Source organism: Chiroxiphia lanceolata, chromosome 4, assembly GCF_009829145.1.
Source record: "Chiroxiphia lanceolata isolate bChiLan1 chromosome 4, bChiLan1.pri, whole genome shotgun sequence".
Classification (NCBI taxonomy): Eukaryota; Metazoa; Chordata; class Aves; order Passeriformes; family Pipridae; genus Chiroxiphia; species Chiroxiphia lanceolata.
Genome location: NC_045640.1, coordinates 50117668 through 50131081, shown reverse-complemented (window position 1 = coordinate 50131081; position 13414 = coordinate 50117668). Strand labels below are relative to the sequence as shown.

The window sequence follows — 13414 nt, the reverse complement described above, 5'->3', positions numbered from 1 at the left end:
TACCTTCTCTATGCTCCGTATCTCCCTCTACCTCCTATTAAAGTTTGCTCCATTTCATTTTGCAAGTACATTTTGCAAGCTGTACTCTTCCACCCCTTCCACCAACTGGACTTCCCCACAAAGCTCCCTGCTCCAGAACTCACACCTTAAGAAGTGTGCAAACAGCATCTTCCAGACAACTGTCAATCATAAACATCCTCCAAATGTCTTCACACAACATTGTAGGCAGTCTACAAAAATGTAAGTGAGCTCTCTTGCCAAAGCAGTTCATTATTAAGGAAACCTCTCTCGTTCTCGCTGGAATAACATAATTGAGTGAATAAGCTGAGTCAGCAGAGTTGAAAGACAAGTTATTCCCTGCATGCAGCTAGACAGACATGCTGCAAAGCCTCAGTTATTGGCTCTGATATGATAAAAAAAGGTAAAGGCTTCTCACCACTGCAAGGAACCATTTTAAAATACAAAGCTGAGCCATAATCCAGTAATGCCTGAAAATACAAGATGCTTTAACATGAGATAAAACTTGAAGTAAAAGCAGCAGCAAGAATGATCTTATCAGCCTTCCCTGCTTTCCATCAGTGCCTCTTTTTTCCACTCTTCATAGGTACTCTCTCCTTGACAAGAAATTGTACTCCTTTGATTTGAGAAAAATTCTTGCAGCATCTTCAGAAAACAGTCAGAGATTCCCTTGCCCTCTTTAAAAAAAAACCCACAGGAATTTAATATCACATCTCAATGCAACCTGCAACTGTAAGAGGAATTTCTTCATAATGTGATCACACATCTCACTTTGTGTCAGAGATCTTGGATTTAGACAATCTACCTTTTTTCAGGATCCATCTGTAGTTGCTATTTATTCAAAATTCCTGTTCTCTGAACTGGCATTAAAAATGGCAGCACAGTTCTGATACATGTTCAGTTATTTACCACTGTGAAGCCTGTCAAAACATACTGTTAAGGCTCTACCTTAACTAGTGACTATTAAGATGAGCACTGAATTCAATTGTCAAAAAGTTTGAAAATTTGGTTATCCAAACAGTTACCCTGTAAGCTGTATGTACGTTGCACATAAATCTGCTTGGACTTCTGTATCACTCTGCTCATTGGCCTGGGCCCAAGCTTTGCTGAGCTATATGAAAATCATCATTTTAGCATAAACAGTAACATTTATGCCTATCAGCCTACAATGTGTTCATTCACATTTGCGGGATGGTCTCCATGACTAAGTTTTGCAGCAGGTTCAAGGCTGCAATCAGTATGGACTCTTCCAGTTATGCTGTCAAGCACAGATGAAAATCAGATTTTCCACTGTTAATAATGGCAGATGAGAAAAAAAAATATATACATAGTTGTAACAATTTTACTGGTAGATTAAAATGATATTGACACAATGACACAGGCCACCAGCCAATTTGTACTAGGCTATCAACTGCAAGGAGACAGCACCAGCACCAGTCAAGAGAGCTGCATTCAGGAAAGTCTTTTCTATCCTCTTAACTGCACTTCCTAATAAAGATAGATCATAACAACACCACATCCTGTCTCAATTGAGAAAACACACAGTACTTAGTCCGGCCTGAGAAAGGAATGTGACAGAATCCTAAATTCAAGACTAGTCTAAGGCAGGTTCCTATAGAGATGCACGTAGAGAAAAGAATAGGGTAGGACAGAGGACTGAGGAGTAGAGGGAAAAAGCACCTTAGGCTGACATAATACACCCCTTCCCCATGTAATGAAAATTCACTTTTAATACATCTTCTTAATAACACTGTTACATAGCACTGTACTCTAAGACATAACTTTCACAGCAGCAGGATATGGCATACACAGGAGTTAGTGCAAGCCAGAATTAGAGTGACTGTGAGCGGCAGGAGGCAGCTATAGCTGTGCACCTGACCATGTTTGTGTCAGAGATGAACCAAGGTCTTTGAGTTTATTTCTCCTCCAAAATCTGACTTTGAAAATTTCTCCCAAATTCCATTGCCTTCTAATGTTACAAGTACACACATAAAAAATGTAATACCAGGTGGACAGCTCCTCTCTGCAGTATCTAATTGTGCTTATCAGAAGCTCAATAAAACATTAAGGTTTTTAGATCTGTGCTGGTCCTAAGGCATATTTTCAGCACATTCAGTGGATTATTCTGTTACTTCTCACCTAAAGTAAATTCACATAAACACTGAACTGCTCTTTCGTTTTCCTTTCTTTTTTTTAGATGTAGGCTGCTATTTTTTTAAAATAAAATATGGACTGTTTAGCAAAGTATGAAAAAAAGCTGTCACCAAGGAGACAACGGTTTAGTTTTGGTTGCCAAAAAGACTTACTTTTGCTATAGTCCTCCCTCTCGAAGAGAAACTGAGTCAGTGACAAAACACATGCTAGCAAACAAAATAACAACTGTGTCTTCAGCCAGCCAGCCAGATTGCAATTCAGGACCACCACTACAGCCTGAAAAATTACTAAAACATGGAGGTATGTAATTATTTCTTAACATTCTCCATGCACTGAATGTGTATTTAAAAAAAAAGTGTTTGAACATAAGGCTTTTCTCCAGTGGAAAGAAACATTTGTGCAACACCAAACTTCCAAGAATGCAACCGTACTTCTGAGATCACCCACCAATAATCAGTGAAGAAAACAGCATCAAACAAAGCAAAAAAAGCATCAAAAAAAGCACAGGTAAAGACTACAGTGCCACTTTGCAGAGTTCAGATTTGGATTGCCAGATACAGCTGAGTATTGAGTACAGTTTGGCAGATGTAACACTGGCCAGACAGACTTCAGAAATTTCTTGTTTGACTCCATTTTTCATTTCAATATTCCAATAATTTACTTTGGCAAGGACTGACCTCAGGCTACGTTACCAGTGCTACCACAGACAATGTATTCTCATGGGATACACTCCACAGGGGCTAAGACTGGGCATATAAAGGAAAAACAGAGTTGCCTCAAATTCAAACTATTTAATAGCTTTAGCAAACCTGAATACACTATTCTGTTGTGTTTACTACTTTATTACAGACCCTATTCTTTCTTTGTCTTATAACTGGCTCAATTGTCAGTAAGTTCCATACCTCAAAGAGTGGTGAAGATAGCTGCCCCATTCCTTGTACTTCCATATAGTGGCTACTGCTTATGATTTTTAAGTAAATTTCTTTTCCCCAGTAGTATGGCAAAACTGACCAAAAAAAAAAAAAAAGATGGGAAGAAAAAAAGAAACTTCTCATATTTAATTGATCAAAGGCAATCAAAGGCTATCAAACCCAGAATCTGGTTTTAAAACAATTTCCAAATAATAAAAAAAAAAGATTAAAAAGAACATTCCCACAAGATGAAGATGGAAAGAACTGGCTAGATCTATTTTTTTAATAATTAATTTTACTACAATTACCCTTTTCCCCTCAGCACATTTGTTAATCAGTCACGAAATCCCAGTTGAGGGAGGTTAAAAAGGTCAAATACACGCAGCTTTCAACTTCAAAGTGGGTATAATCGCATAGGCTTGTGAGGAAGGACTCAATGGACTATCAGTGAATCCAGAACCTGAGCCTAAGGCTGCAGCAGAGAGTACTCTGGCCACTCCAGCTACCCCATTTACATTCACAGCAGATAAGTACACCCCAGGGAGACCTGAAAACCAAGTCTGTGCAAAACATGCTCACAATCCTTAAATATGATCTAGTGTCTCGCAAACTGTTAAAAGTTTCATATAAATAATATTTAGATTATTATAAATATACTCCTTTAATTCTGCCTCAGCTAAGCAGAATATTTGTTTCAATGAATTTACATTCAATTAAAATAATGGTTATTTATATTTCAACTTAAAAAAAAACCACAACATTTTTAACCAATTTTTAAACCAATATTTAACATCAGTTATTTCCTAAGCCTTATATTTTGTGTTTTATCCACTCTGGTTAATTGATTTCATGCTTTATCTTCTACCATAAATAGTCCTAAAATGTAAGAAAATACATTCAAAACCTATCAGAATAAAGAAAGTGCTAAAAAGGCTTCCTTTAGCTAATTTAATCTGCAGAACCAAAGCACTGCAAGCAGAGGTTTCCTTACACTCCCTGCTTTCTGGTTGCTGGCTGCTCGGCTTATGAGCATCAAATGAACTTTGAAAAGCTAACCAATACACAGAGAAAGTTTTGAAGTTTGCAACAACTCCTAAAAATATTTTCCAGAATATTATGAGCTTATGACATGCTTAATTAAACAGTGATTTGTTTATTCACTCACAGGAGAGTGACATAAAAAGTGCATTTTAACCAACCTATCTAAAAAATGACAAATAAACCCAACTTGTGATTCAAGCTGTTGGCAGCTACAACCAGAAAAACAGAAGCATCAAAGGCAAATGTAAAATAAGTTAGAAGCATTAACGCAGCTCCTGATCAGTTAACACTTTGTACAATATGAACTAAATACAAATTTGAGTAACAGCTTTCCGCTGAATGAAAGAAGAAAACAAAACCAAGTTCCCCACAAAAACAGAAGACAAAACAAACCAGAAATGGGTCAAGGCAGTCAGAAGACCCCTGAAGGAGAATATATATAACAGCCATCATGAACAGCATGAACATTGCACCACTGCACTTGGACATTTCTTAGCGTGTACACTGAAACAGAAATATTGGTATACACTACCTACCATGCTTCTTTTAGGAGAATAAATGGAATTTACTCACCACTTATTTAATGGTTTAATATAAACCTAGTCAATACATTTTAGATGGACAAATATATCCTAAGTACACACAGGAACTCAAAAGCAATTAAGTGCTGGTGTATTTATTGCACATAGGCCTGAATTCCCATCTGTAAGAAGTCTATCACACAAGTTATCCTTGATTATCTGTAAAGGAAAGTTATCAGGAAACTTTGCTCATACTATTTTTAATAAAAGCAAATGTTTTTCAAGTTTGTGCTGTTTGATCAAGCCATTAAGTCATCTTGCTGCTCAGGTATTTCTACTACTTCATTAAAAATGAAAAGCTGAACTGGACTGGTAGCATTTAAATCAGTGTAAGGATCAATAATCATCTGGTAGACTTTTCTCCAGTTGAATGCTTTCGTTCCTCAACGTCCATCAGGAAACTTCCACCTTCGAAAAGAAGATTGGCAGTAGAAGAGCAAGGCAATGGTATAACTGTATCAGCCTGTGGATTTCTGTGAGTTTACCTGTCACACTTGAGCAGATATTGATAAAGAAGCTGCAACATTCTCTCTCTTTTATTTAGAATTTCACAAGTAGCTGGAGAGAGTGTATGTCTACCATAATACTGGAGACACAGATATAGAAGACAATTGTTATATGACAGTGTTATTTATCTGTGTGACTGCTGGACATTCAAGTTTCCAGGGCATGAAGGTAAGTTTCAGGAAGAGTAAGAAGAAAAGTAAGAAGTAAAACATCATCCATGTGCTGGTAAAGAAAAGTTACAGAAAAAATTGAGTCAACTGCAGTGTAAATTCAGTAGTGAATGTAAAGGTTTTTTCCGCTGTTATTTTTGACATTTTATCTTTCTCAAAATAAACATGCAAACCCACTTAAGATGTACATTCATCCTCTCTAAAACTATTTCCTCCTTGAGATTTTATCTTAGCAGAAATATGCTTACTGGTTGAAAAAGTAAAAGATTAAGCAACACACAAGTCCAGGAGGAAAGAGAGCACCCAAGCCTATTTATGAAGTTGCAAATAGATGTCTCTAAAATGAATACTAAGCAATGCTAGTAATAAAAAGAGTCAAACCAGTTTTGTTTTACTGACTGCTGATTTAGGGAGAAAAATGCACACCCAGAGGGTAAATACTTCTCATGTTATTATTAACCAAAGCACAATAACATGCAGATACACATAGATATTTGAGTAGCCAATAAAAAGCACTTAAACAAACTGAAGCAGCTTAGAAGGAAAATACAAATACAGGGGTAGGAGACAGCTGGTGTTTACAATTAAAAACACTAAACACTTACTGTTTCAAGAACTTGTAACTTACCTCCAGAAGCAAACCCATAACTTTGTTCACAAAGTAATTGTTTTGTACCCAGCCCAGTTTCAAATACAGAGGTGACCCACAAATATAAAACTGGACACAGAAATATAGTGCAAAGTATTTGTCCAAATAATAACAAACTAAATAGGTAGGGAAAAGCAAAGTAATTTTTTAAGAGTTAGATTGAACAGCAAAGACACAATGGTGTTTTAGAAAATCCATTAAAGGATACTGTGCATACTAAAGATTGAATTCAAATTCCACTGCTTTCCAGTGGATTAAAAAGTTTCCCCATGACAGCAAACACCAGTAGAGGACATGCTTGGAGAAAGACATAAATAATTCCAGGATTAAGGTTAAAAAAACCCCAAACAACTGTAAATAGTGTAGTTCACCAATAATTTAGATTTTAATTTTTTTTAGCAATATTGCTCTAATCCCTGAGAAGTGTCATCTTATAATGACAAACATCTGGAAGTGCAGAACTGTTCACAAGTGAGAGGCAGTTCATTATTGACTCATTTTACAGGGGATTTTCCAAGTCTGAACTACAGCTCCTGACTGAATCATAACAAACTTGACTGGTATCTGTCTCAAAATCTGACACACAAAAATACAGCATGTGAAAGCAAATACATTTGCAGACTATAATTAAAGATATGAATCGTCTTCTTTGTCATTCAGGTGTCCATGAGATTAGTTTCCTCTTTGCTACAGAAAAAAACTGAGTATGCTCACATATTTCTGTATAAATCACACAGCTCTGCTCCATATGATGAGCTAAAAAAAGCTATAGCAGTAACCAAAAGATCCAATATACTTGAACTTCAAAAGATGTTAAACAATCAGTTATGCAGTAAATGAAAATTTCTTTGCTGTTAAGTAGAAAGAAGTAAAAATGAAAGAGAAGGCAATAGAAGTTCTAGTATTTATTTCTCTCCTCCTTAACATACCAAAAACATGTGCCTAATTTCTTGGAAATTGTGGGTTGGAAGAATGTAGTTATATGTAGTTTATAATGCCAGCATTATAAACAAACACAACTTCTGGTATGAAATTAAAATTACTATCAGTAAACACTCCAAAAATTTATCAGGAAATGGAATAATACTGAATGAACTTTTCTAGGTCCAAATAAAGGATGTTTATCTCTGCTACAAATACAAATCTTTTTTCTATTTACTATCTCAGTAGACCATTGCTGCTCTCTCCTGCCTCCCTCTTTGTTATTTCCAAGTGCTTTCACTCTTGCTTGGACACATAAAGGCACAAGCAAATGCTCAGCAATCAGAAGACTTGTCTTTTTACTCCTTTGTCATAACATTCAGAAAAGCTAGTATATACACAAAATCATTTTCACTGTTAGCATCTGTCAGACATCCAACTGGACTGCCAAGAGAGACTGCATACATTCCTTGGAAGTTTTCTTGACCTGATAGATCAAATTCCTGGGCAACCCCATCTGAATTCAGTGTTGGACCTGTTTTCTGCACGAATTTGTACCAAATGATTTTTTAAAGTCCTATATGAATTATTCTACAAATGTGCACCCTTAGCTCCTTCAGAAAGCCTCTCGACATATCCCTAGAGCAGCATAGCAGCAGTTGTGTTGGCTACAATTCCTGTATGACAACAACCAGTATTCTCCTGTAATTTCACTTTTCTTCTCCATTGCCTTTCTACATCCACCTATTGTTTCTTAAATCCTGTAAACTCTTAGAAGTTTCCTTTTGTTCTGCATTTGCATGTCTACACTCGGAGTACTGGACTTGTAGCTAAGGTTTCCAGAAACTACAACAATAGAAATAAAATAAAAACTAGAGTAAAAAACAAGAATATCAATTGTAGGTTTAAGGACTAAAAAGTAAAGAATCACTTGAGCGACAACAACACTTCTTAGTTTCCTAGTAGTTAGGAAAAACAAATGGAAAGACTAAAACCTAATGCAGATCAACAAATAGATGCAGCAGGTCTATACATACTTCCCCTATTATTGCAATGTACTCATGAGTGAACTCTGTAGGAGAAGGTGGAAGGAAAAAAACCCAACAAAATAAAACTTTGATTTTTAAGAGACTAACTAGATTTATACTGCTAAGAGGAAGGAAAGGAATAATTTCAAATCAGCATTCTTTAGATGGTGCATTGGACAAGAGAAACAACCATCAGATTTTACTAGAGAGGAAAGAGAAAAACCTTTTCCTAATCTGAGTCATCTATTTAATGCAGATATTCTCTTAGTCTATCTATTCTTTGCCTAGATAAACACAGGTATAACTCACACACTACCTCTCAGAATAACTTGCAGCATACCTTTTACCTGACATGCCAAGGCAAAAGCAGCCAGAGCTGCCAGCATCACTTTCCAGTGATTTCTCACTGCCAAACTGCTCATCTTACTGGGTTTCTCATACAATAAACCCTGTTTGTAGTTCTGCAGTTGTGGACATTGGTCTGTTGTGGTAACAAATACCACAGGAGCAGGAGTTGGGAGACGCAAGAATACGTCACAAGAAGAAATAATTTTATCGGCCTGTGTATCAAAGAAGCCAAAGTTCAAAGCAGCAAAATTACAAAAAGAAACCCCAAACCCGACAACTTGTTAATTCTCACAGACTGCATTGGATTTGTCATCAAAATTAATAATATAGCATAGGATCTAACACTGCGCACTAGCTGACAAGCAAATCAGAACATCTGATGAATGCATCAAATCCCTGTGCTTGGAGTGACAGCATAAATGCCAGTAACTAAGGTTTGGTGGGTATTTTCTTCCTGTTTAATTTTTAAACAGGAAAAAAAGCCTTACCTGAGGCAGGAGAATCTGAGCATCATGCAATCTGAACAAATCTCTCCACTCCAATTTCCCAGGTTACTTACTAGGTCACTTCGAGGTGCTTCCTGATAGTCTGCTGAAAAGCAGGACATGGAAGTCCTCGTGCCGTTGCTCTCGCTGGCTGGCCGTGGAGGCTGCGCGTACTGCCTGTAGGTAGCACTCTTCGGAGTCCAGCGAAACAGGTTGATCGACTCACGAACACAACGCTCAATATCAATCTCTGAAGGGGATTTAAAGAAAAAACAAGAAATGCAAGCGCAAAAAATCAGTAAAGCCAACTGACCTAGCTATACATATATCCATCTATACCTTTGTGTCTCTCTCTCTCTCTCATTCAAAGGGCATGTAGTTTTCAAAAACATTTTCCCATTTAAAAAAAAAAAAAAGTACTATTTTATTAAAAACTAGCAAAGACATTTTAAGGATTAATTTTATCCCTGTGTATCAGAACTTTAAACAATGCAAAGACGGGACAATAATTGAATCCTACTCAGTGTAAGGCATCTTCACTAAAAGTTCTCACAAGTCAGACTATGGACTCCTCAATATAAGTTCATGCAGTACATGAAACGTAGGTTCCATGCAACGTATGGACATCAGGATTTTGCATCCACTGTTTTATTTGTCAGTTAAATACTGCTAACAGCCAGACTGAAAGCCTTCAAATATCAAACTTTGCATGGCCTGTCATTTTGACAAAGCTACGTGTTATCTATTTGTTGGAAAACAGGAGTTCTCAACATTAATTTTGCTCAGTGGTAAATGGAATGAATTTGTTTTAGTGACTTTTTAAACAAACAAACAAACAACAATACAGTCCAAAATCCAACCAGACATTCACAGTGAAATATTCTGGCTGAAAGAGTGAAGTGTGACAAAATATTACTCAACTTGGAGAAAAGCTGACACCTCCCTAAGGGTAAACATCCTAAAATAAGCTGTGGTCAAATAAAAACTAGGAAAGCACATATGTAAAAGAAAAAAAAAGTAAAACCTATTAGAAATATAATTTTTGCAATACTAAGCATCCTACATGTAGCAATCTTCTAACAAGATGTAACATAAAAAAAATTACTTTTCTGTCACTCTAAAAGGACTAGTTAGTTTTACATCTCCTGTATGTGGTCTGATGAAAAGAAAAATTATCCTAACTTGCATTTTATGACAAAAGTAGTGTATTGCGACAGACAGACAGCGGGTATATCAGAATATTTGGTGTCTGTCCCAAGCGTCTTGGATGATTCATTACCACACTCACAATTTAGAAGATTAAAGCATCAGCTTCTATGAAGAAAACAGAGGCACTGTAGCCAAACTTTATCTGCATATCTCAAACAGATTTGATGCACTGCCATCAATCATTTATTGCCATCAACAGATTTGATGCCTTGCCATCAACTGGGAGTGACTCCAGAAATCTCAGTCATTAGCAGGGTAGTGAGCAAAAGAAGCTGAAATTGAAGCTTGGAACATAATATTCCAGTTGGATGAGGTTACTGAGTTTGTTTAAAATCTGACTGAATTATGTGATCTATTACTCTCAAGTTCAAAAGCTGTGTATGTTCAGGTAGGATACTATCTGCAGCATATGCTTTAATTTCACTGATGACCCTGTGCTTTTGTGCCATCTTGCTTCTGAAATTCTGAAAAATCTGAGAATAAAGCTGTAGTTTACTTAATTTTAATTCTAGCTCTAAAAACCTTTTTGTGGATGTGAAAGTAAATCACAACTTTCCTTGACAACATAAGGTTCCCTATCTATGTGAAGTAATAGATGCTAAAGACAAATGGACAATGTGATGTCTCAACAGTAACAATTTTCATTCTGTGAGAAAAACATATTTTTCATTTTAAATATACTCTAATGGAAGGCAGTTATTTAGTATCATTCCCAAGGAAAATTCATGCAACTGGAGAATTTTATACAATTTCTAAATTCAGGTAATGAGAGAAGATACCTTTCATGGTTATTATTCCTAAAGCTCAGAATATACTCTGAAGCATGGTCATTCAGTTGTGCTTTTTCTACATTTCTGAAGACTCATTTTATCTATAAAAAGTTGAGAATTTCAGTCCAAGACTGTAGTAGATTTATGGTAGGGTTGGTTTTGTTTTCTTGTTTGTTTGCCTTTCCTGTAAAGAGACTGCTATAACTGAGTTATAACACCATCTCCTAAGATTCTTAGCTAAAGAAACATTAGAAGTACTTCTGTAAGAGATGATATAAATGCAGAATTTAGTCAGTAAAAAAAAAATCTGAACAACAATAATTAATAGCATGAGAAACATTTGGTTGTGAGAGGGCATAATAGCCTCCATATATCTGAAACTGAAAACAGAGGACTGCAGGATGGAACAGGAACTCTATGTGCAGTGGTGCTATGAAAAAGCTGAAAGCAGAAATTGAGACTGAGTGTTAAACGCTGAGACAGGTCAAGATATTTTGCCTAAAACAAGCTCTGTAATTCCAAAAGGTATTCATCAAGAGAAGCAGAAAATGTAGCAATAGGTTTCCCTAAAAACAATAACCACTTCTCATACATCAGGGTGTAAGGAAAAAAGATAGGAGTTTGTCTGTTGTTCTGTGATTTCTGACTGTTTGGTTTCTCATTTCTTCTAAGCAGCATTTCAGAAGGTCAGTGGCCATGGCTGAAAATGAAATTCCACAGAACAAGAGAGAACTTTAAATGCTTTGTGAGGGAGGCCATCAAAAGCCTAACACCAAGTTACAGTCTACTGATTAACTGATCTACTTCTAAATAATGTAAAATAAAAATATAACAAGGCAATTGCGGTTTCCACTAATAATAGTAATACTCCCCCCCAAACACGTGCAAACCATAGGTACATGCATGCATATATATGGGAACAGTCAACATTTAGCACTCATAAGGGAGACAAGACTATTGGTAGTGAAAGAATTTACTCTAAGAACTTACATTCCTTTTCTAAAAACAGTTACTTTCAGGATACTGGAGTTTAAGACTACATTAAACTGGTATAAATATTTACAGAATATTTATTAGTCACATTGTAAGAACAGGCTTCACACTTGAGTAACCTTCAAGCCTGTCTTCATCATTTGTTTGAAACTTCAGTTTAAGAAAAATCACTTCCCGTCACTAACTAAAATGCAATGCAACCTCTTGCAGCCTTGCTGGATAAGATCTTTTCTCCTCCTTTTGGCTAATAAGTAAGGGTCTGCTGTGCTAGCCTTCAGTCCCGATTTCTTCCCATGCCCTTTCAAATATATGACAAATGAGTCAGTCTGGTGAAATGTCCATCTTTTGTTATCGTACCAAGACTTCGCTTTCACACAGTATTAATCCCGCTTGTACTCTTCCTGCTTCCAAGTAACTGTGTTACAAGCCAGAAAACATTAGAGCTTACACATTATTTAAAACATACTGTTAGTATGTCAGAAGTGTAAATATACCCAGTCAGTGTCTAGATTCCTGGACAGGACTATGACCATATGAGCAGAGTCTACCTCACCAGGACACTAGAGTACTTGACAAGTGCAAACAACTTAGGAGAACATCCTTCTGAGACAGGATCTGCATAAATCTCCAGGCATCAGCAAGAAGTGAACAGAAACATTTAGACAGGATGAGGAGGGCATGCTCACTCATGGAGATGCACATATAACATCTCTGCTCTCCAAGGTGCCAACATTGGGGTGTTTTGTAGTTTAAAAAGGATGTGCCTTCTGTTTTTATGAATACAAATTACTTCACTGGAAAATCTGTAATGAAAATATGCTGACATAACATAGTATCATCAACTGTGAAGTGTGCACTGAAAAAATTTAAGCCTGACTTTAAACATAATACAAATACTATAAAAATAAATTATCATTTCAAAATCTAGTATATCTTCAAGCTGTCTGTTTTTGAAAACCTGCAGAGCATCTGTATTTCAAAAAGTCAAAGCTGCCACCCAAGTACCTAGGAACTAAATCACAAGTTTGAAAATCAAACATTGTATTTAGGAGTTCTGGCTCAAATGAGCTCAAGTATTTCACAGTCAAACAACAATGAAGCCTTATGGCACCAGCTAATCACGCAGCATCAAAAAGCTTTTACTGAGATTTCTAAATATGCAAATAATACAGGAATTGAAAAAAGGCTAGGGAAGTTAAAGAAAAGTGATCTAACAGTAATATTCTAGTTTTGTCATGGTTCCTTCCTAACATTAAGTCTATTTAAATGTTTTGCTCTTTTCCTAAACTAAGCTTCCTGTTTATCCTAAAATGTTTTTCATTTTGCTTTGTTCATGCTAAACTATAACTTCTTACCAAGCTGCTGCCTCCCTCTGTCAAAAGCCTCAACTGAAAAGGATGGCTCGGCCTGAAATAGCTGCTTTTTAAGCTACATATATTTAAGGTTTATTATTATAGATACAGGAGAAAAGAAGATTACACTTGAAACAGATGCTGAAAGAGCATCAGTTTAAATGCAATACACCTGTGACAAAAGCACATAGAATTTTTTATTTTTACAGCAAAACCGGATATGCGTATGTCATTCACAGAAAGTGAAGGCAAGTCATGGCAAAAAACAGAACATGAA

At 36.2% G+C, this 13414-nt stretch overlaps 1 protein-coding gene across 5 annotated transcripts in view; it reads right to left on the bottom strand.

The window, feature by feature from the left end:
- The window catches only part of TBCK (TBC1 domain containing kinase), a 98246-nt gene that overhangs the window by 22432 nt on the left and 62400 nt on the right, over positions 1–13414 (bottom strand). For all 5 annotated transcript variants that reach the window (XM_032686263.1, XM_032686265.1, XM_032686266.1 and 2 more), the window contains one exon: positions 8888–9063. In XM_032686263.1, coding sequence (XP_032542154.1) covers positions 8888–9063 — 176 coding nt within the window. The remainder of the gene's footprint in view (positions 1–8887; positions 9064–13414) is intronic.